At 50.7% G+C, this 22521-nt stretch overlaps 1 protein-coding gene across 1 annotated transcript; it reads left to right on the top strand.

Annotated features, from left to right (window-relative positions):
• Positions 1-38: 38 nt before the first annotated feature.
• LOC112605921 (short transient receptor potential channel 2-like) lies at positions 39-22286 on the top strand. Its single transcript, XM_025355818.1, is given in 18 exon segments — positions 39-140; positions 1748-2465; positions 2758-2846; positions 5136-5252; positions 5254-5382; positions 6317-6481; positions 7943-8117; positions 11691-11854; positions 11856-11892; positions 11979-12141; positions 14047-14139; positions 18949-19013; positions 19016-19133; positions 19670-19798; positions 19895-19973; positions 20739-20868; positions 21781-21907; positions 21909-22286. Coding segments are annotated over 18 exon segments (2862 nt in total). The 3' UTR covers positions 22171-22286.
• Positions 22287-22521: the final 235 nt, after the last annotated feature.

Raw genomic sequence — 22521 nt, 5'->3', positions numbered from 1 at the left:
CCTGATCCTCATTCCCAGTTGTCAAGGCTTCTGTGACCATGGTATCTGATTCTTCTAAGGCCAGCTCTGTTCTTTTCCCCCTTGGAAGTCTCCTTGGAACTTTTGGGCCTTGGGACACCATCCAGAATGTCTTTCCCTCCGTGAGTGGTGCACATTCTCATGCCCATTTTCCTGAAAGGAAAACCGAGGCCTAGTGAAGAGCAAATGCTGCCGGACAGATAAAATCCTGTGGTGTGCTGGGAATGTGCATATGGGTTTTGAGCACGAGGCTGACATCCAGCATCTCATGAATTGAGCTCTCAGTCTCCTTTGTGGGCTCCTGTCCTGGGTATAATCAGGTAATGGTGATGCTATGTGACACTAAGCAAGTTATTTATTTTAGCATCCAGAATTAACAGAGAAAAAAATCTCCCAACCTCCCGCTCACAGAACTGTGATAGGGACCAGATTGGTTAATGAGTAAGGAGTAGTTCTAGGCTTGGCTGTAGAACCTTGGGCAGATCCCATTCCTCATCTACACAAGGAGGTGGTTGGACCAGAGGATGTCAAAGGTTCCCTCAAGCTGTGATATTCCAAATTCTGTTCCCACCTCCTTGAGCAAATATGTCTTCTCTCCCCTTTCCCAGAAGATTTCACTCTGTGGTACTAACACCGGTTCCCCTGGTCCCCAGGGTATAGAGCAGAGGGGGAGCAGCTGGTCCTGCAAAGAGAGGGCCCAGGGCAGGGTTTTGAATAGATAGGAAAGAGGATGCTAGGCACAGTCAAGGAAAAGACTGAGCAGGAGTTCAGTCCTTCGGTCCCTGCCAGCACAGGTGCCTGCATAGGTAGGCACAACCACAGACCCCATCACCGTAAGAAGCCTGCTCCCCTACCTTCTCCTATTCTGCTCCCGTTTCTACCCATGAATAAAACAAAAGATTGGCCCAGAGGCACTGCAGGGGCATCCTAGCTGCCAAGCAGGTGGCAGACATCACTATGTAGGTGGGAGAAGAGCCCCTGGAACCCTGATCTTGGACCCAGAAGAGAAAAGCAGTGAGGATGGGGCCAGGCCTAGTAGAAGAGAGGGACGAGGCAGTGCCAAGGGGGAGAAAGGTCCCCCAAAGCAGGGGAGGGCAAAGCGGGAGGATTGGTGAAGAAAGAGGATATTGGGATTCTGCTGGGGTCCTGGTCAGAACTGAGGGGCTTGACAAAAACCCAGTTCAAAACTCACACAAAACCCTCCTGTGTGGACATGTCCGGGCCTGCCCTTGGGAGAGGCTCTGGGACTTTGAGAGGAAGGAGCATCTGGGAGATGAAGTCAGCAAGAGGGGAGCTGGGTCTGAACAGATCCTGTGCACCTGTATGTGGGGTTAGGCTGCCAGGGCAGCCCACCCCTGCTTTAACCTACCCTTGCCCAAGGTACCCACAGGTAGCCCTGCTGTTGGGGGGCTCCTGTGAGGGTGGAAGTCAAGCTGGGGAAGGGGCCCCCAGTCAAACTCAGCTGAGGAAGGGGCCCCCATTCTCTCCCCAGTGGGGGAAGAAAAGAAAGCCCCCACTGTACAGTCTTGATTTTCCTAACCTGAGAATCTACACAATAAAATGATGAATAAGACAATATTTGCCAGTGTGTATTTGGGACAAGGAAGAATATAATGGTGGCTGGATATAGAGGGTTAAGTGCTAGAACATGGAAGGGTGAAAGAGGCCCCATCACAAAGGGGGTTGAAACTCAGGGTCCTAGCCTCTCCACTCCTTCATCCACCAACAGCCTAACTGGACTGAGATCATGAACAGGAAGCTCAGGTTCCCACCTCCACTCCTGGCTGCCATCCAGGAGGGCCAACTGGGCCTTGTGCAGCAGCTGCTGGAGTCAGAGGTTAAGGCCACAAGCAGTGGGCCAGGTGGGCCCCTGCACAATGTGGAAGAGGCCAAGGAGCACTCCTGGAGGGAAGCACTCAACTTGGCCATCCACCTGGGCCATGAGGCCATCACTGATGTGCTGTTGGCCAGTGTCAAGTTTGACTTCCGCCAGATCCATGAGGCCCTGCTAGTGGTAGCGGACACAAAGCAACCAGCAGTGGTGCATCGCCTGCTGGCCCACCTGGAACGGGAGAAGGGTCGCAAAGTAGACACCAGGTCTTTCTCACTGGCTTTCTTTGACTCATTAATTGATGGCTCCCGCTTTGCACCTGGTGTGACTCCTCTCACCCTGGCCTGCCAGAAGGACCTGTACGAGATAGCACAGCTGCTCATGGACCAGGGCCACACCATTGCCTGGCCCCACCTGGTCTCCTGTGCCTGCCTCAAGTGCAGCAACGCCCGCTGCTATGACCTGTTTAAATTCTCTCTGTCCTGCATCAACACCTACCGTGGCATTGCCAACAAGGCCCACCTCTCACTGGCCAGTGAGGATGCCACACTGGCTGCCTTCAGGCTTAGCCGTGAGCTCAGGCACCTTGCACGCAAGGAGCATGGTTGGGCCTGTGGTGGGTGTTCTGAGAAGTTTGGAAGTCACAAAAAGAGGACGAGGCCTGGCCTCTGTTCTCAGGAAACCTCTAGTTTGATGGGGAGTCAAGAATCCCCCCAAGAGAATTTCATTCTAATGGCAGAGAACAGCCACTCCAGAGGGGCCTAGTCTTATGGGGGAGGCACAACCCTACTCCAGGGGAGCCCTGGGTCTGTCTGAGGGAGAAGAGAGAACAGAAACAACTAGAAAAACAGCTGGACAGACTTGGAGATGATGTTCAGTAGAATACATCACGTCTGAATACCTGCTAGGTGTTCCCACCCGGAGCATGGTGTGTTGCGGCTCTCAAGCGTATGATCACAGCAGGGAAAAGTCAGAGAGAGGGGACAAGGTGCTCCCAGTATGCTTGTCTTCATTCAGTGCCGCTGTGAATGGTGCTAACAGGGCTTCCAAAGCCCAGAAAACAGGTCAGGAAAGCCACAGCTGTTGTGTTCAGGGAGGACTCCTTGGAATAAGTAGCATTAAGCTGAGCTACGGAAGTGGGTGGTTACATACAAGTGAAGAGGAGCAGGGAGGGTATTTGAGATAGGGCTGCAGTCCACGCAACGGCTCTCAGGTAGTGAAAGTATACATGGTGATGAGTGAAGGGGAGACACTGCAGGAAGGACTGAGAATGCATGAAGAGGAGCCTGGAGGCAGGGACTAGTAAGGGTCCTGGAATGCCGCCAGTCCAGTATGTCCATCCCTCATCCCCTGACGGATCCTGTGTGTCAAGCTAGACTCGATCCCCATCCCCATCCCCAAGATGACCATTAGGTGGGGAAACTAACACGAATGTTAAAATACAGGGCTAAGGAGGTTGTGACCCGGGGTGGTGGAAGGATAGGAGAATGAAAAGCCCCCACTGCACAGCTAGCAGGAAAGGGCAGTCCTTTCCAAAGGACTTTCCCTCCATTCTCATAGCAGCCTAAGAGACAGTCATAGCAGGAAGTATCATCCCCACTTTATAGCAGAGAAGCTGAGGCCTGGGAAGGGGAAGTACCTTGCCCAATGTGATACCACCTGAGGACAGTGCTGGGATTCAGACCTCACCTCCTGAAAGCCATCCCTGGATGCTCTCTAGGGTAAGAGCCTCAAGTAAAACCCAGGAGATAATGGATAAATTGGAGCCAAGGACTGCCTTAGGCCAGGCACGGTGACTCATGCCTCTAACCCCAGCGCTTTGGGAGGCTGAGACAGGAGGATGAGGAGGCCAGGAGTTCGAGACCAGCCTGGGCAACATAGCAAGATCTCATCCCTATATTTTTTTTTTTTTTTAATTTTTTTGGAGACAGTTTCACTCTTGTCACCCAGGCTGGAGTGCAGTGGCGCAATCTCAGCTCACTGCAACCTCCACCTCCAGGGTTCAAACGATTCTCCTGTCTCAGCCTCCCGAGTAGCTGGGATTATGTGCCTGCCACCACGCCCAGCTAATTTTTGTATTATTAGTAGAGATGAGGTTTCACCATGTTGGCCAGGCTGGTCTTGAACTCCTGACCTCAGGTGATCTGCCCGCTTCAGCCTCCCAAAGTGCTGGGATTACAGGTGTGAGCCACCACGCCCACCTATTTTTTAAAAATAATAACTAGCCAGGCATGGTGGCTCATGCCTATAATCCCAGCACTTTGGGAGGCCAAGGCAGGTGGATCACCTGAGGTCAGGAGTTCGAGACTAGCCTGGCCAACATGGTGAAACCCCATCTCTACTAATAACAAAAAAAAATCAGCTGAGTAGGCCGGGCACGGTGGCTCACTCCTGTAATCCCAGCACCTTGGGAGGCTGAGGGGGGCAGATCATGAGGTCAGAAGATGGAGACCATCCTGGCTAACACGGTGAAACCCCGTCTCTACTAAAAATACAAAAAATTAGCTGGGCGTGGTGGTGGGCGCCTGTAGTCCCAGCTACTTGGGAGGCTGAGGCAGGAGAATGGCGTGAACCCAGGAGGCAGAGCTTGCAGTGAGCCGAGATCGCACCACTGCACTCCAGCCTAGGCAATAGAGCGAGACTCCGTCTCAAAGGGGGAAAAAAAAAAATCAGCTAGCGTGGTGGCACATGCCTGTAGTCTCAACTACTCGGGAGGCTGAGGCAGGAGAATCACTTGAACCCGGGAGGCAGAGGTTGCAGTGAGCCGAGATCATGCCATTGCACTTGAGATCGTGCCATTGCACTCCAGCCTGGGTGACAAGAGTGAAACTCTGTCTCAAAAATAATAATAATAATAATTAATAAATAAGAACTGCCTTATTCATTTCTGCATCTCCTAAAATTGCCAACGCTAGTTCTCTTATAAGGTAGGTGTTCCAATAAATTAAATGAGCACATGAAGGGTGTAAGGAGTAGGTGTAAAAATGGGACAAGAAACAGATTAGAAGAGGAAGGAAAAGAGACAGAAAAAATGACAGAGGGGTTTGGGTTGAAGTGACTTAGTGATGAGGTAGCAATAGCACTAGATAAGCAAAGTGACCCTGGAGGTACCTCATTAGAGCAAGAAGGATGGGCGAGGTGGCAAAGAAGAAAGAAATCAATGCCCTAGTGACACCAGATGTAGGAAATGATGGTGCAAGGGCAGGACAGAGGTGGCCTAGGCCCACTATTGGTGGGCGTGGGGGGTAGGGAGGAGTAGGCTGATTTAATGGGGTTGGGTCCACAGGGTGGTAGGCACACACAGACCTGCTTCCCTAAGCCTGAGTACATTGCCCTGGAGTCACCGAGCCAGGACTATGGCTTTGAGCTGCTGGGCATGTGCCGGAACCAGAACGAGGTCACTGACCCGGCTCAACCACCCGGCCGAGGACAGCGAGACGGAGCCCAAGGCTGAGGGTCTGGGCCTAGCCTTTGAGGAAGGCATCCCCAACCTGGCGAGGCTGCAACTGGCCGTCAACTACAACCAGAAGCGGGTCAGCTGGGCCATAGCTATATCCCCTCCCTGTCCTTTTCTCTTGCCCTGCCACCTCTAGGTCTCCCTGACCCAGCCCTAAGCAACTCCTTTTCCTGCCCTCAAGACCCTCTCAGGCCTTGGTCCTGAGCACCCTTCTGTCTAGACCCTTGGCCCTGTGGGTCCCCTCCCTTCTTACCTTCAATATAAGCCTGTAACCTCTCCCCAGCCCTTGAAAGACCCATTACCCACCAAGACCTCACCTCAGACCAGGACATCTGGTCTTAGACAGCTTTATCTTTGACTTGAGTTACTTGAATCCAGTCTTTCTGTTCAATTCCAGTACATCACTCTATAAAGCAAGATAAGACTAGGTCTCTCAGGCCTTAAATATCCCCCAAAAGACTCCATTATTGCCTGTCTCCTCAGACATCTTCCCCTCTAAGCTAAAGACAGACTCCTTGTTTAGCCTCCCCCAACCCCTTGCTCCTCATCTCATCCACCCTCAACATCCACCAGGAACTTAACCAAAAACCTTCTTTCATAATGGCTCCCCTGGCCCTGTCTCCCAATACAGCAAACCCTGGTTTCCCTCTTCTGCCTTCCTCAAGACCATCTAGGCTAATGTCCCATATCTCTAAGAAGGCCAGGGACCCTGGGGGTTCTGGGTCTTGGGTCCCCAGTTCTACCCACCACTGTCTAACTTAGACTCAAGAATGTAGGGTCCAGAGAGTTCAGGAAAATCTTTGAGTTCAGTTTCCCCTCCATCAACCAAAGCCTAGAGAGTGATGGGTCTGCCCATGGTCACATGACAAGCAAGTTGACTGATGTGGGGAGAAAAGAAGGATTGTTCGATCTCTGTGGCAAGGAAGGAAGTGCTGTGTACCCAACTGGCTCCCCCATCCTCCTCCTTGCCTGGTGGCCTCCCCCTCTGCTTATGCCCCATCTCTGCTTAGTTTGTAGCACACCCCATCTGCCAGCAAGTCCTGTCCTCCATCTGGTGTGGGAACCTGGCTGGCTGGCGTGGAAACACCACCATCTGGAAGCTCTTTGTTGCCTTCCTCATCTTCCTCACCATGCCCTTCCTCTGCCTTGGCTACTGGCTGGCACCAAAGTCCCGGGTACTAAGAATAAGATTAATGACAACTGTCACTTATTGAGCACTTGTTTTATGAGGCCCTGGGCTAGACACTTGGTGAATATAACTTTGTGTGAATGTTTCCATTAAGTAGCTGGAAGTGCAGCCCTGAGGAAGGCAGACATTCTGCTTCAGGGGTATAGGGTAGCAACCTGAGGCACAGGGAAGGGCAATGCTCTTTTTGTCAAAAGTACACAGGAAATAGTGGAGTCAGGATTTAAACTGAAGTGTCTCTGCCTCCAAAACCTTAATCCTATTAACAGCCCTATATTCTCCTAAAGACAGGCCCACCCCGACTACAAATTCCATGGGAGCCCTTCATCCAACCAATATGTCCTTGAGACCCAACTGTGAGCCAAGCATGGTGCCTGGCACTGGGGTTATGAAAAAAAGCCCTGTTCCTGCTGAGCAGGTGAGGAATAGGGAGAGGGATGTTCCAGGAAGCAGGAGCAGTATGTGTGAAGGCCTGGGAGAGGGAGAACCCAAAGTGTTAGAGAAACTGAAAGGAATTAGATCAAGAGTGGTGGAGAAGCACTCAGGGGCCAGATCTCACAGAGCCTTATAAGCCACAGAGGATAGCAGCCATTGTAGGATTAATGAGGCGAGTCCCCCATCAGTCTTGTGTTTCAGAAAGTGCCTTCTACTAGGGGTGTGAAAGGTGGGCTGGGGATGCAGGGCAGGAGTTAGAGAGACTGGTGTGAAAGGACAAGCACATAGAGATGTCTCATATTCCCGGCCTGGGTGACCGGGTCATTTTATGAGGTGGGGACACAGAAGAAGATGGAAGAGCAAGATAGGATAGAAGATGATGAATTTCTTTATTTTTTATTTATTTATTTATTTATTTTTGAGATGGAGTCTTGCATTGTCGCCCAGGCTGAAGTGCAGTGGCAGGATCTCGGCTCACTGCAACCTCTGCCTCCCAGGTTCAAGCAATTCTGCCTCAGCCTCTCGAGTAGCTGAGATTACAGGTGCCCACCACTATGCCCAGCTAATTTTTTGTATTTTTGGTAGAGATAGGGTTTCACTATGTTGGTCAGGCTGGTCTTGAACTCCTGACCTCGTGATCCGCCCACCTCGGCCTCCCAAAGTGCTGGGATTACAGGCATAAGCCACCGCGCCCGGCCCATGAATTTATTTTTTAACATGGTTGAGTTTGAAGAGCCTGTGGGGCCTCCAAGGGAAAGTTACTTTACCTCTGTGATCTTCAGTTCTTGGGAGAAAAAAAAAAAAGCCGGGAATAATGTCTACCTCATATGGTTGGAAAGGAGATGACAGATATGAGTCTACGGCCTGATATGTAACACATTCTCAATGTATGTCTGAATAGTGCGTGACTGAATCTGAGAAAGGGGAGTCACGCGGGTGGAGCAGTCTAGAAGGGCTTGCAGGAGCGAGAGACACCCAGGACTGAGAGCCCTACTCCCATTCCTTCCCTTGGAAGCTGGGCCGCCTGCTAAAGATCCCAGTACTGAAGTTCCTGCTGCACTCCGCCTCCTGTCTGTGGTGCCTCATCTTCCTGCTGGGAGAGTCCCTGGTCGTGGAGACACAGCTGAGCACCTTCCGTGGCCGCAGCCAGAGTGTCTGGGAGACTTCACTACACATGATTTGGGTCACAGGTATAAGTGTAGGACCCTTTATTTGTGGCAGTGTCCCTTAGGGGCCCCCCTTCCTGTCCTTCACAATAAGCACCCCAACAGGGGGATCCTGCTTTGTAGATAACCCCTGAACATATAACCAGACCCCTCTGGGCTGTAACACAGTACAGGGCCCTTTCCCTCATGCCTAGTCGGGGACCTAGCCCTGTGGTAGACTCCCTGAGCAAGGACCCCTTCTTCCCCCTCCCTGGCATCAGTCACTACCTAGCCTGGAGGTTTCTGTCCTCTCACAAATAAGACCCTGGTCCACAGTGCGAGGTGGGAACATACCTTGGTGTCATGGCAGCCCCCAGGTACTGCAAGACAGGCTCTCCTGGAGGTCATGGAGCAGAAAGTCTCACAGACCAAATGAAAAGACTCAAATCATACAGCGAGTTAAATCCGTAAGTGGTGTAATTATGATGGTGTTGTAATGAGGATCAGAGTTGAGGTTTGAGTGGCTGGGGTTAGGGGGGTGGTGCAATGGACAGAAGGTACCTGGAGCCAGGCATGGTGGCTCATGCCTGTAATCTCAGCTACTCAAGAGGTTGAGGTGGGAGGATTGCTTGAGGCCAGAAATTCAAGACCAGCCTGGGCAACATAGAGAGACTCTATCCCTTAAAAATAAAAGAAGATTGGCCAGGTGCAGTGGCTCACGCCTGTAATCCTAGCAGTTTGGGAGGCCGAGGCACTCGAATTGCCTGACCTCAGGAGTTCGAGACCAGCCCAGGGAACATGGTGAAACCCCGTCTGTACTAAAATACAAAAAATTAGCCAGGCATGGCAGCATGCGTCTGTAATCCCAGCTACTCAGGAGGTTGAGGCAGGAGAACTGCTTGAACCCAGGAAGCGGAGATTGCAGTGAGCCGAGATTGCTCCAACCTGGTGACAGAGCAAGACTCTGTCTCCAAACTAAATAAAATAAAATAAAATAAAATAATAGTAATAAAAGAAGATACCTTGGCCCAAGACTTGATCTATGGGAGAAACACAGTGACAGTTATGTTTGGCCACAGCTGTAGCTTGCCAGTTATCCTGATGAGCTGCTATTACTTTTATATGCATTATTTGGGCAGAGGACATGTGGAAAGAGAACGGCTGGTGCCAGTGGGTAGCTGATTTAAGATCTCATGAATACTGAGGGCCTCATATGCTTCAAGCATATTCAGTGTATCATGAATATTTAGAGTCTGTCCATCTCTTTCTATGCATGTTCACACACACATACTCTACTAACTTTATTTGTTCAACATGTCACCAAAGTAACTAGCCTATACTTAACACATAAGTGTCATCCATTCCATTTGTTTTCTTTTCTTCTATAGCAGAACTGAGTATTCACAAACAATTTAGCAAATGCAGTTTATAAGAATCCCCAGAGCTTCAGCCAGCCTCTGGCCCGTCAGCTCAGCAGGCCAAATTGGTGGCGCCTTCCTCGGCTGTCCTCCTCTCATTTAGCTCTGGCTTGGTTAGTGAACTCCAGAGCCACCAGTATACCAAGTCCACTGCTCCACCCTGTACCAGGCCAGTCAGTGATGCCAGAAAGGAAATCTGGTGCAGAAACTTTAGGGAAAGAAACTAAGAGCAGCCCAAGAGGGAAAGTTTCTCATCCTATTTACTAAACGTGGATTGACCTGTGCTGAGTGGAGAGGAAACCAATAGAATTCCTACCCATGGGAGAAGAAAAGTCTTAGAAACATATGAAACAAACCTATTTATTCATGTAATAAATGTTTCTTGATGCCCTATCATGAGTGAAACCCTAAGAGTACATGGAAAAGTTCAACATGGCCCCATCCATCCAACACATATTCACTGAGCGTGCACCCCACCCTCACAAGGCATTCCTGCTCTACAGAACTGATTTCAGTTCCCGACCACATGATATTCACATTTGTCTAGGCCTTTGCTCATTCACTTTTTCTAGAGCACTCGCCCCTTCCTGCACTGCCCCTTCACCTGGCTGGCTCCCACTCCTCCTTCAGGTCTCAGCTTAAATGCCACTTTTGGAGAAGGTTTCCCTGGCCCCTAAATCAGGGTTAGGGTCCATTCCTAAACACCCATAACAGTCCCTCTGTCCCCCTGCTCCTTAGTCTTAGCATTTACCACACTGTATGAGACCCACTTGGGTTAACCACTGTGTTCCTCACTGACTGTAAGCCCTGGGAGGGCAGGGACTGTCTTATTCACCAGAGGTTCCCACTGGCACATGGTAGGAGCTTACTAAATGTTTGTTTAGGCCGGGCGCAGTGGCTCACGCCTGTAATCCCAAGACTTGGGGAGGCCGAGGCGGGTGTATCTCCTGAGGTCAGGAGTTCGAGACCAACCTGGCCAACATGGTGAAACCCTGTCTCTACTAAAAAATACAAAAATTAGTCAAGTATGGTGGCATGTGCCTGTAATCCCAGCTACTTGGGAGACCAAGGCAGGAGAATTGCTTGAACCCAGGAGGTGGAGGTTGCAGTGAGCCAAGATAGTGCCACTGCACTCCAGCCTGGGGGACAGAGAGCAAGACTCTGTCTGTCTCTCTCTATATATATATATTTTTTTTTTTTTTTTGACGTATTTGTTTAATTTGTTCTGGGCACCAGGGACAGAGAAGAGTGGACATAGTCCCTGCCCTTGAGGGCCTCCAAGTTCAGGGGGAGGCAGGGTAGAGACAGACCTGTGGAGCGATATCCTGCAGTGCCCCGTAATGATGGGATCACAGAGATATGAGCTGTGAGAACACAAAACCCCGAGAAATTCACTCCACCTGCTTAGGGAAGGCTACTTGGAGGAGATAACATGTGACCTAGGCCACGAAGGTGAGCTGGGCTTCCAGAGGATGTGGAAGGACATTCTAGGCAGAGGAAACAAACAGTGAGTGAAAAAGCACATGATTGTACCCAGGGAATGAGAAGGGTGCAATGTGGGCAGGGCCGCCTAGCTAATGGGGTCCAGCTCCCAAGACCCCCAGCCCCAGGTCTGGTACTGGGCCTCACTGGAACACAGGTAGCCTGAGCAACCTGAGAATTTGGAGCCCCTTCAAGTCGATACTCTGTTTTTTTTTTTAACTTTTTAAAAATAGTTTAATAGAGATGGGGCTTCACCATGTTGCCCAGGCTGATCTCAAACTCCTGGGCTCAAGCAATCCTCCTGCCTCGGCCTTCCAAAGTGCTGGGATTACAGGCGTGAGCCACCGCACCCAGCCTCAAATCAATATTCTTCAATTATTTGTCCAGTATTTACTTGGTGGAGGGCACGGAGAAACAAATTTCAGTCATTCTCTCCTAATAAACAGCCTGTCCCAGGTGATACTCACTTTCTGAGTGTCTGCTGACTGAGATCATTGGTGCAGTCACGCCAGCAGTGTCTGCATCAGCAAGGAGTCTTTTTTATGTTCACATAAGATCACTTGTTCCGGAATAGATTACATGTTTACATGTCATTGACCACCCCATAATGTTTTAGCACCCCACTGCCATTCATAGGTTCCCCCGCCTCGTAATCTAGCTCTGACGTAGAAGAAGTTCAGTCCGATCCTGTCCTGGGCTCCCTGCCACCCCGCTTCAGGCTTCCTATGGTTTGAGTGCAAGGAAGTGTGGATTGAGGGCCTGCGCAGTTACCTCCTGGACTGGTGAAACTTCCTGGATATGATCATCCTGTCCCTGTACCTGGCTGCCTTCGCACTGCGCCTCTTCCTGGCTGGGCTTGCCCACATGCACTGCCAGGACCACCTCCCAAGCAACTGCCTGCCACTATTTCACCACGGCTGGTGAGTGTCCCTTCAACTCAGCCCTGAATCCTCCAGTTCTTCTTTCTTGGCTCTTCCAGCCACAGCCCCCATTCCACCCCGCACAGAACGAAGCAAGTGGCACACCGAGGATCCCCAGTTCTTGGCTGAGGTGCTCTTCGCTGTCACCAGTATGCTCAGCTTCACCCACCTGGCCTACATTCTGCCGGCCCATGAGTCGCTGGGCACTCTGCAGATTTCCATCGGCAAGATGATCGATGACATGATCCGGTGCATACCGGCTCTGCTCTGAGCTCTGCTCTGAAGACTCCATTTGACTTCCTTCCAAAACTCCCCAGCTCTTGGGTAACACAGGAATCCTTGACCTGTGTTCCTCCAGAGGCATGCGCTCCAAAGACCCCTGAAAATTACAGGCAAAATTTGAAGGGTAAATGTATATTTTTCTGCAGAGAGGGTCTACAACTTACATCTAATTCTCAAACAGGCCCATGACCCCAGAAAAGATTACGAACCATAGATAGCAGAAAGAGCCCTTGATTGGGAGTTCCAGTCCCAGTTCTGTCAGTTTCCATGACCCCTCTGTGGGCCTCAGTTTTCCCATCATTAAGGAAAAAGCGATGGCACTGGACTTAGGGGTCCCTTTGGGTCCTTTCCACTTGGCAGTTGCTCTTTGAACCCCTGACCTTATCTGGCCTTCTTGGTCCTTATCACCTAATCATGTCCAGCAAAACCTGGCCTCTCACCTAATCAGGGCCTGTAGTTAATGCCTGCCTCCCTGGGAGTCCCCAGCCTGAAGCAGGACTACAGTGAATGTCCTTGGTGGGAAAAACCTTAGCTGCATCTATTAATATTAACAACTTTAGCTCAGCTTAGCTTGGGGTAGAACCTCCCACCCCACCCAGGATTCTTCTGGCCTCCCCGTGGCAGGCCAACTCATTCTCACACGTGGCTCTGACTCTTCTGATGATAACTCCTGTTCAGTGGGATTCTGACTCCCAGCTGTCCCTGTGTCATTCCTTTAGAATCTCAGCATCTCATTCCCTCCCTGAGAGACCACTCCATCCTCAGCTTTGACTGCTTGGACTTAGTACCCTTTATTCTTTTTTTTCTTTTTTTTCTTTTTTTTTTCCTGAGACGGAGTCTTAGTCTGTCGCCCAGGCTGGCGTGCAGTGGCGCAATCTCGGCTCACTGCAAGCTCCGCCTCCCGGGTTCTCGCCATTCTCCTGCCTCAACCTCCTGAGTAGCTGGGACTACAGGCGCCAGCCACCATGCCCGGCTAATTTTTTGTATTTTTAGTAGAGATGGGGTTTCACCATGTTAGCCAGGATGGTCTCGATCTCCTAACCTCATGATCCGCCAGCCTCGGCCTCTCAAAGTGCTGGGATTAAAGACGTGAGCCACTAGGCCCAGCCTCTATTGTTAATAATAACCAAATTTAGCCAGGCACAGTGGCTCACACCTGTAATCCTAGCACTTTGGGAGGCTGAGGTGGGCAGATCACTTGAGGTTAGGAGCTCGAGACAAGCCCGGCCAACATGGTGAAACCCAGTCTCTACTAAAAGTACAAAAATTAGCTAGGTGTAGTGGCACATGCCTGTAGTACCAGCTACTTGGGAGGCTGAGGCAGGAGAATCGCTTGAACCCGAGATTGAGAGGTTGCAGTGAGCCAAGATGGCACCACTGCACTACAGCCTGGGTGACAGAGCGAGACTCCATCTCAAAAATAAATAAATAAATAAATAAATAAATAAATAACCTGCTGGACGCAGTGCCTCGCGCCTGTAATCCCAGCACTTTGAGAGGCCGAAGCGGGCGGATCACCTGAGGTCAGTAGTTCAAGACCAGCCTGGCCAACATGGTGAGACCTTGTCTCTACTAAAAATATAAAAAAATTAGCCGAGCATGGTGGCACACACCTGTAATCCCAGATACTCAGGAGGCTAAGGCAGGAGAATTGCTTGAGCCTGGGAGTCGGAGGTTGCAGTGAGCCGAGATCGTGCCACTGCACTCCAGCCTGGCCGACAGAGCAAGACTCTGTCTCAATAAATAAATAAATAACCGAATTGAATATTTGTTGAGCAAAGAGCCAGGGAGGACTTCATCCCTCTTCCCGGAGCCTGACTTCTCTCAAGGCAGAGACCTGCTCTGACCCTCCCCTGTCCTACCCCCTGCCAGGTTTATGTTCATTCTCATGATCATCCTGACCACCTTCCTCTGTGGCCTCAACAACATCTATATGTCCTACCAGGAGACGGAGCAGCTGGGCAAGTATGCAGGGGCAGAGGCAGGATGGGAGGTGGAGAGCCTGGGACCTTGCAGCTTGGAGCCCTAGTGATCTCTCCTTTTTCCCTCCCTCCCTCATTTATTCACTCAACTAATTCTCTTGTTTGCTCACTCCCTCTTTGATTCTGTCACTCTTTCTTTTGTTCGTTTATACATTCATTAATTTACTCATTTTCTCCTCAAACTTTTTATTTTGAAAAATGTCAATCCTATGAAAACTACAGTGGATACCCCTAAACCTTTCACCCAGCTTCACCAATTGTTAATGTTTTACCACACCTGCTTGATCCGTTGCTCCCTTTATTCTTTTTTTTTTCCTGAAACACTTAAAAGGAAATTGTAAATACAATGACACTTCATCCCTAAACAGTTCAGGATGTGTTTTAAGAACATAACCACAAAAGCATTATCATACTCAAAAAATTTAACATCATACCATTATATATATGTATATATTTATATTTTTATATATTAAATATATAAATATGTATATTTTTTGAGACAGAGTCTCACTCTGTTGCCCAGCTGGAGTGCAGTGGCTCAATCTCAGCTCACTGCAACCTCTGCCTCCCGGGTTCAAGTGATTCTCCTGCCTCACCTTCCTGAGTAGCTGGGATTACAGGCACACCACCATGCCTGGCTACTTTTTGTATTTTTAGTAGAGACGGAGTTTCACCATGTTGGCCAGGCTAGTCTTGAACTCCTGACCTTATGATCCGCACGCCTCGGCCTCCCAAAGTGCTAGGATTATAAGCATGAGCCACCGCGCCCGGCTTCATGCCCTTATATTATTTACTATACAGTCCTTATTGATATTTCCCCAGTTGCCTGGAAAAAAGACTCTCTAGTTTTAAAAATCTGATATCCAATCTAGGATCATATGTTACATTTTGTTGTGATATCCCTTTGGCCTCCTTTAATCTCGAACACACCCCAACCTTCTCTTTGTCTCGCATGAAGAGTGTAGACCAAATTGGATTTATCTATTAATTATTGATCATGGCCGGGCGCGGTGGCTCACGCCTGTAATCCCAGCACTTTGGGAGGCCGAGGCGGGCGGATCATGAGGTCAGGAGATCGAGACCATCCTGGCTAACATGGTGAAACCCCGTCTCTACTAAAAATACAAAAAAATTAGCCAGCCGTGGTGGCGGGCGCCTGTAGTCCCAGCTACTCGGGAGGTTGAGGCAGGAGAATGGCATGAACCTGGGAGGCGGAGCTTGCAGTGAGCCAAGATTGTGCCACTGCACTCCAGCCTGGGCAACAGAGCAAGACTCCCGTCTCAAAAAAAAAAAAAATTATTGATCATAATTAGATTCAAGTTAAGCAGTTTTGGCAAGAACATGACCTAGCTGATTGTGTGTACTTTCCACTGCATCACAGCGGAAGGTGCATGATGTCAGTGTGGCCCATTGGTGAGGCCCATTGCTCTAGCGAAGTCTTCATTGTAATGGTACCAGGGAAGCCCTTTTAGTAACAGGAAGCTATGTTGAGACGGTGTGACAACACTGCTCCCTCAAAAGCTTTCACCCAGGCCGGGCACGGTGGCTCAAGCCTGTAATCCCAGCACTTTGGGAGGCCGAGACGGGCGGATCACAAGGTCAGGAGATCGAGACCATCCTGGCTAACATGGTGAAACCCCGTCTCTACTAAAAAATACAAAAAACTAGCTGGGCGAGGTGGCGGGCGCCTGTACTCCCAGCTAATTTAGTCCCAGCTACTCGGGAGGCTGAGGCAGGAGAATGGCGTAAACCCGGGAGGTGGAGCTTGCAGTGAGCTGAGATCCAGCCACAGCACTCCAGCCTGGGCGACAGAGCGAGACTCTGTCTCAAAAAAAAAAAACAAAAAAAAAACAAAAGCTTTCACCCAGTGGATTTAGCATCCATAGACGATTTTTACCTGAACTGGCTATTATAACAGTGGTTTCAAGATCGTGATTTTCTGCCTCTGTCATTTCTTCTACATTTATTCACTGGCATTCTTCTGTAAAGAAGTGCTTTCACCTACTTTCTTTTTTTTTTTTTGAGTCAGAGTCTCACTCTGTCACCCTGTCTGGAATGCAGTGGTGTGATCTTGGTTCACTGCAACCTCCACGTCCTGCCAGGTTCAAGCAATTCTCCTGCCTCAACCTCTTGAGTAGCTGGGATTACAGGCCTGTGCCGCCATGCCTGGCTAATTTTTGTATTTTTAGTGGAGACGGGGTTTCACCATGTTAGCCAGGATGGTCTTGAACTACTGCCCTCAGGTGATCTGCCCGCCTCGGCCTCCCAAAGTGCTGGGATTACAGGCATGAGCCACTGCATCCAGCCTTTCCTCTTTTTTTGAATATCACTATGGACTCAATATGATAATCCATTACAGTCATTATTCTTTTGGGTGTTCGATTCTTTCTAAATGTGGCTAATAATTAATTGGTATATTTGTGTATTCACTCATTTATTGTTCATTCACTCCCTTTATTTATTTATTTATTTATTTAAGATGGGGTCTTGCTCTGTTGCCTAGGCTAGAGTGCAGCGGCGCAATCTCGGTTCATTGTAGTCTCTGCCTCCCAGGTTCAAGCAATTCTCCCACCTCAGCCTCCTGAGTAGCTGGGATTACAGGCACACCACCACACCTGGCTAATTTTTGTATTTTTAGCAGAGACGGGGTTTCACCATGTTGGCTGGGCTGGTCCCGAACTCTTGACCTCAGGTCATCCACCCTCTTCGGCTTCTCAAAGTGCTGGGATTATAGGCGTGAGCCACCGTGCCCAGCCCACTCATTCACTTTTAAAAAATTTTTTTTCTTTTTTTTAGAGACAAGGTCTTGCTCTGTCACCCGGGCTAGGGTGCAATGGTATGATCATGGCTCATTGAAGCCTCGACTTCCTAGCCTCAAGCCGTCCTCCCACCTCAGCCTTCCTATTAGCTAGGACTACAGGCATGCACCACCACACTCAGCTAATTTTTTATCTTTTTGTTGAGATAGGGTCTTGCCATGTTGCCCAGGCTGTTCTCGAACTCCTGACCTTAAGCGATCCTCTGGCCTCAACCTCCCAAAATGCTGAGATGACAGCATTTCACGATGTCATCGTGAGCCACCACACCCAGTCTCACTCACTTTTAAAATTCATTCACTTTCTTAGTCATTCAGTTGTGGTAGGTTTTTTGCTGTCGCTGAGTTCATACCTATTTACTGACACTTTCTTTTAGTAGGTTCTGTTCCTGGTACTGGAAGCACAGGCAGGAGAAATAAAGCAGACCCTTTGTCATAGAGAAGATAGCCATGTGCACAAATGAGCTCGATTTGCGACAACAAATGCTGTGAGAAAGGAGAGTGTATACTGAGGGTGCCCAGCGGAGGAAGCACCTTCCTCTGTCTTAGATGACCAGGGAAGGCAGGAAGAGAGAATCTGGACTTCACCTAGAAAGGTTACAGACTTCAGAGAAGACATAGGGCATTCGGAGCAGAGAGGGGGCGTGGGCCAAAGCAGGGAGGTATGTTTGGAGAATAGCAAGATGCCTCCCATGGTTGGCACATGGAGAGAATTTTGTGAAAGGAAGTGACAGAGGGTAGCTGGGCCCACATCAGAAGCTCAGGGAGGTCTTGGTGAGAGGCTTGGGCTTTCTCCAGGAGGCCAGGGAGCTCTAGGTGGCCTCCTGAGCAGCTGCCCAATCATAAATTCTTTGTGAGTGCAACTGCCTGATAGTTTTATCGATGATGCTAAAGGACCCACACTTGGTCAAGGCTCTCTCATGGTTCCAGTGTATATGGAAGCTGTATTCAGACCTATTGTCTTACAAAGAATTCTTGTCCATAGCCTACCTTCAGGCTGTTAGCTTAAAGGAACTGAGCTTACTGTGACTCTTAGTGCCAGGGACAGGAACTACTCATACCAGCCTGCTTTGTGGCTCCTGGTGACATCACTTCACAGTGGCAAGGGAAGGCCAAGCCCTCCTGGGCTATTCATTCATGAGTGACTGCTAAGTAAGTCAAAAGTTTTTTGCTGTTGTTTTTTGAGACAGGGTCACACTGTGCCACCCAGGCCAGAGTGCAGTGGCACAGTCACAACTCACTGCAGCCTTGAACTCCTGGGCTCATGCTCTCCTTCCACCTCGGCCTCCCAAAGTGCTAGGATTATAGGCGTGAGCCACCACACCCAGCCACAAATTTAAATTGTTGGTATAAGTAATATCCATCTCACCCCCCGCACCCCAGAACATAAGGCCATGAAGACAGGAGCGTGCGGCCGGGCGCGGTGGCTCAAGCCTGTAATCCCAGCACTTTGGGAGGCCAAGACGGGCAGATCACGAGGTCAGGAGATCGAGACCATCCTGGCTAACCCGGTGAAACCCCGTCTCTACTAAAAAAATACAAAAAACTAGCCGGGCGAGGCGGCGGGCGCCTGTAGTCCCAGCTACTTGGGAGGCTGAGGCAGGAAAATGGCGTGAACCCGGGAGGCGGAGCTTGCAGTGAGCTGAGATCCGGCCACTGCACTCCCGCCTGAGCGACAGAGTGAGACTCCATCTCAAAAAAAAAAAAAAAAAAGACAGGAACGTGCTTCTCTTGTCCACTGATGTATCCTTAGCACCTGTGACACTACCGTGTGCTCAGTAAATACTGGTTGACTGAAAGAATAAGATTTGGAGCTCAGAAACAGCAAGTGTCTGTACTGGCCAAGGTGGTCCAAAGGGCTGCACAGAAGTGGGCACTCTTGGCCGCATCCTGGGGGTGGGAAGGAGTATGTGTGGGTGAGCTCAGGCTCTTCTCCCACCCCTCATTTTTTATTCCTTACTTGGCCTGGCATGCCAGTTTCAATGAGACGTTCCAGTTTCTGTTCTGGACCATGTTCGGCATGGAAGAGCACAGCATGGTGGACAGTTTCTGGTGCCTGAGTTTGTGGGCCGGGCCCTCTATGGCATCTTTACCATCGTCGTGGTCATTGTGCTGCTCAATATGCTCATTGCTATGATCACCAACTCCTTCCAGAAGATTGAGGTGTGTAAACAGAGGCCAGTTTAGGCCAGGGAGCAGAAGGGAAAAAGGAATGGAGAGGAATAGGGTGCAAAGGGGCAAGACATGTGGCGTTGTGCTCTGCCTCCACTGTTGTCTTGCTTGTGGCTTTGGACAAGTTTTCCTCTGTAAAATGAGGGTCTTAGTGATGCTATTAGTATCTCCAGACACCAAAGTCTAGTGCTGATTCCCCTTTAGGGTTGGGCAGAGGAGTGTGTTGTAGAGAAGAAAACGGAACATGAGAGGGAGAGGGAAGGAAACGGATGGGTTAGGGTCTGCAGGCTGGAGAATAGGCTGGGCAGGAACTGGATGTCAGAAAGATGAAAGACAATAGTGGGGAGAGAGGAAATGGGGGACAGTGGAGGTCGGAGATAAGTATGGGGAGAAGAAAGAGGCTGGCTAGGATTATAGACACACTGGAGAATCAAAGATGTGAGGAGTGGGGAAAAGAAAGTCTGAGTGGGCAGGGGGGCCATGTGCTAACGAGGTCCTTGCACCACCCCCTGCTGCCTGGCTCCCGGGATGATGCTGACGTGGAGTGGAAGTTTGCTCGCTCCAAGATCTGTCTGTCCTACTTCCGAGAGGGCCTGACACTGCCTGTGCCCTTCAACATCCTGCCCTCCCCAAAGGCTGTCTTCTACCTTCTCAGGTGATGACCTCAGAGCTCCCACTCCCCAAATCCCCAGCCCCTGCCCCCATTTCCCTGTCCTCTAACCAACTTCTTCCCACCATTGAAATCTCTCAGGAGAATTTGCCAGTTCATTTGCTGTTGCTGTTCCTGCTGCAAAACCAAGAAGCCAGACTATCCCCTCATCCCTACTTTTGTGAGTACCTCCTCAGCTTGTTGCTGGTCGCCCTGGTGTCAGGCCTTCACCTGTATTGTCTATACCATCCACTTGTCTGCATACCCCGGGCTTATCTATCTTTCCAGGTATGTTCCCCAGAAAGCCTGTCTCAATTTCTACTCTCTCACGTGGCTTCCCTTTCCCTCTTCCTGGCTCTGGCCATTTCCTGAATTTCCAACCCTGTGTCATGCAGCCTAAACAGAAGTCCTTGCCACCCTCCTCCCAAGCCCGAAATACTCACTAAGCTCCAGACAGAACTTTTTCTCTTAAACTGGTCCGAGACATACTTGAACATTTTTTAAAAAAAACATGTTAAGAAGTCAAAGAAATGTCCCACAAACAGGGCAGTTAGATGGCTGACAGTGGCCTGAGAGAGGAGGCCAAGAGGCCAGACATCCAAGGAGCTCCCCAGCCCAGTCTGGCCTGGCATGAAGGTGCCTTCCTAATTCAGGTACTGCCAGGTCTGTAGGGGGCTCTCCCCTCCTCACCATCAGCCTCCCAGCCCTCACCCACCCCTTCCTGGTCCTCTCACCGTCAGCCCTTGCCCAGCTTCTGGCCCCTGTCCTTCTACCTTCCAGGTCCACACTGTGGGGTGGAGGCCAGGGGCTAGGTGGGTCAGGGACAGAAAAGTCTACACAGACTTTGCTTGGGCCTTTTTTGCCTGGGGGTGGGGGGGCATGGGCAGTGATCAGAGGAAGGTTGGAGGTAGAGAATCTCCCCCACCCTCTTGTCTTCCCATTCCAGGCCAATCTTGGGGCAGGGGCTGTGCCTGAGAAGGAACAGCATGGATCCTACTGCCTTCACATCATCAACGCCCTGGTGCAGCGCTACATAGAGACCGCCCGGCGTAAATTCGAGGAGACCCAGCAGAAAGGTTCGTCGCCCACCTCCAAGCCCTCCCCATTCCTGTTCCTTGCTCAGCTGGGATAAAGGCCCCATTCCCAGAGTCACATCCTCATTCAGCCTGCATAATATGGGGCCCCATCCTGCCCTGCCCTTGGAAGGGCAACCTGCACAGCATGGCCCCTTGCACTCCATCACCCTCTGACCCATCCGGGCATTTATCCCACTCATTTCATGTAACTGCTCATTCCTGCCTTTAGGTGTGTTCAGTTATTCTCCCATTTACTCCCTTACCCAGTCACTCATTCACCTCTTTCATTCACTCACTTACTGACTCATTCCACCAACATTCATCACTATGGCCTCTTTCGTTCCAGGCCCTGTCTTGGAGGGAGGGACGGGGCAGGGACACATGGGAAGCTTTCAGTCTGGTGAGGAAGAGAAACCATCACACTGGGCATTAAGTGCAGCTAAGACAGACGCAAATTGCTATCAGTGCCTGAAGGGAGAAGGAGCCCGTCATTTTCAGAGGCTCATAAGAAGGCAGAAGGATAGAGTAGCAGAAAGGACAAAGCGGGGAGGGATGTGAACTGGGCCCTGAAGGATGCGGTGAGCTGGCTGGCCATAGACTGGGGAGAGGGCGGGGGGCGGGACGCATGAACGTCTACCCAGTAACAGCTTTCCCCATGGCTTGTCATCCTTCTCTGGCCCCCAGACTTCCCTTCTTTCCAGCTCCTCAGCTCCTCCCTCCCCACCCGATCGGATTCACCTGTCCCAGTTTCACCCACCCACCTGACCCCTAGCCCACACACCCGTTCCTCACTTCTTCCAGTTCTCCCTCAGGAACTCTGGATACGGCAACCCCTGGGATTCTGTAAAGGGTAAAAGGGGTACAGGGCAGGCTCATCCTCTGAAAGGCCCCTCAGTACTCCACCTCCTCCAGACCTGGGCAACAGACTCACAGAGCTGACCAAGACCGTATCTCGACTGCAAAGCGAGGTAGCCTGTGTGCAGTGAACTCTGGCGGAGGGAGGTACACCCCGGCCTCCTGACAGTGCCAGCATCCTGTCACTGCATCACCTGAGTGCACAACAGCTTCCAGAACCTGGGGCCTCCCATCCCTGAGACCCCAGAGCTGACAGGGCCTGGGATTGTGGGGACCCAGGAATCATCAGGAACCGGGCTTCCGGACAGTGGAGGGGCGAGGACTCTGGCTTCTGGAGATTCCGGCCCGCGCTCCCCAGCTCATGTGCTAGTACATAGGGAGCAGGAAGCAGAGGGGGCTGCGGACCTGCCCCAGGGGGAGGATTCGGGGACTGAGGGGAGGTCCTGATACAGTGGAAGGCTCCCTTCTGCTGCTGCTGAGGGTGGTAGCCTAGGAGGGTAAGGGTGGGGGGCCCCTTGGGAGGAGCCTGCGCTGCTTTTCTTGCTTCAATAAAGTTTCTGTTCTGGATGTGAGAGGCCTCCGGGCTGTGTGAGAATCTCTGTCTCCTGATGTTTTGAGGTCCTCGCCCTTCTTTCCCCTGAAATGGACCCTTGTGGGAGTAGGACAGAGAGAAATGACTTGCTCTGTGGTCCCAAGTGTCTTGGGCTTAGGATCCTACTTTGAGTTTCCTCAGATCTTTCATGGACAGTTCCGGACCAGGAGGCAGGAGGCCGGGGAGATGGGAGGTCGGGGTTCCAT

Source organism: Theropithecus gelada, chromosome 14, assembly GCF_003255815.1.
Source record: "Theropithecus gelada isolate Dixy chromosome 14, Tgel_1.0, whole genome shotgun sequence".
NCBI lineage: Eukaryota > Metazoa > Chordata > Mammalia > Primates > Cercopithecidae > Theropithecus > Theropithecus gelada.
This window is presented reverse-complemented; position numbering and strand designations above follow the sequence as displayed.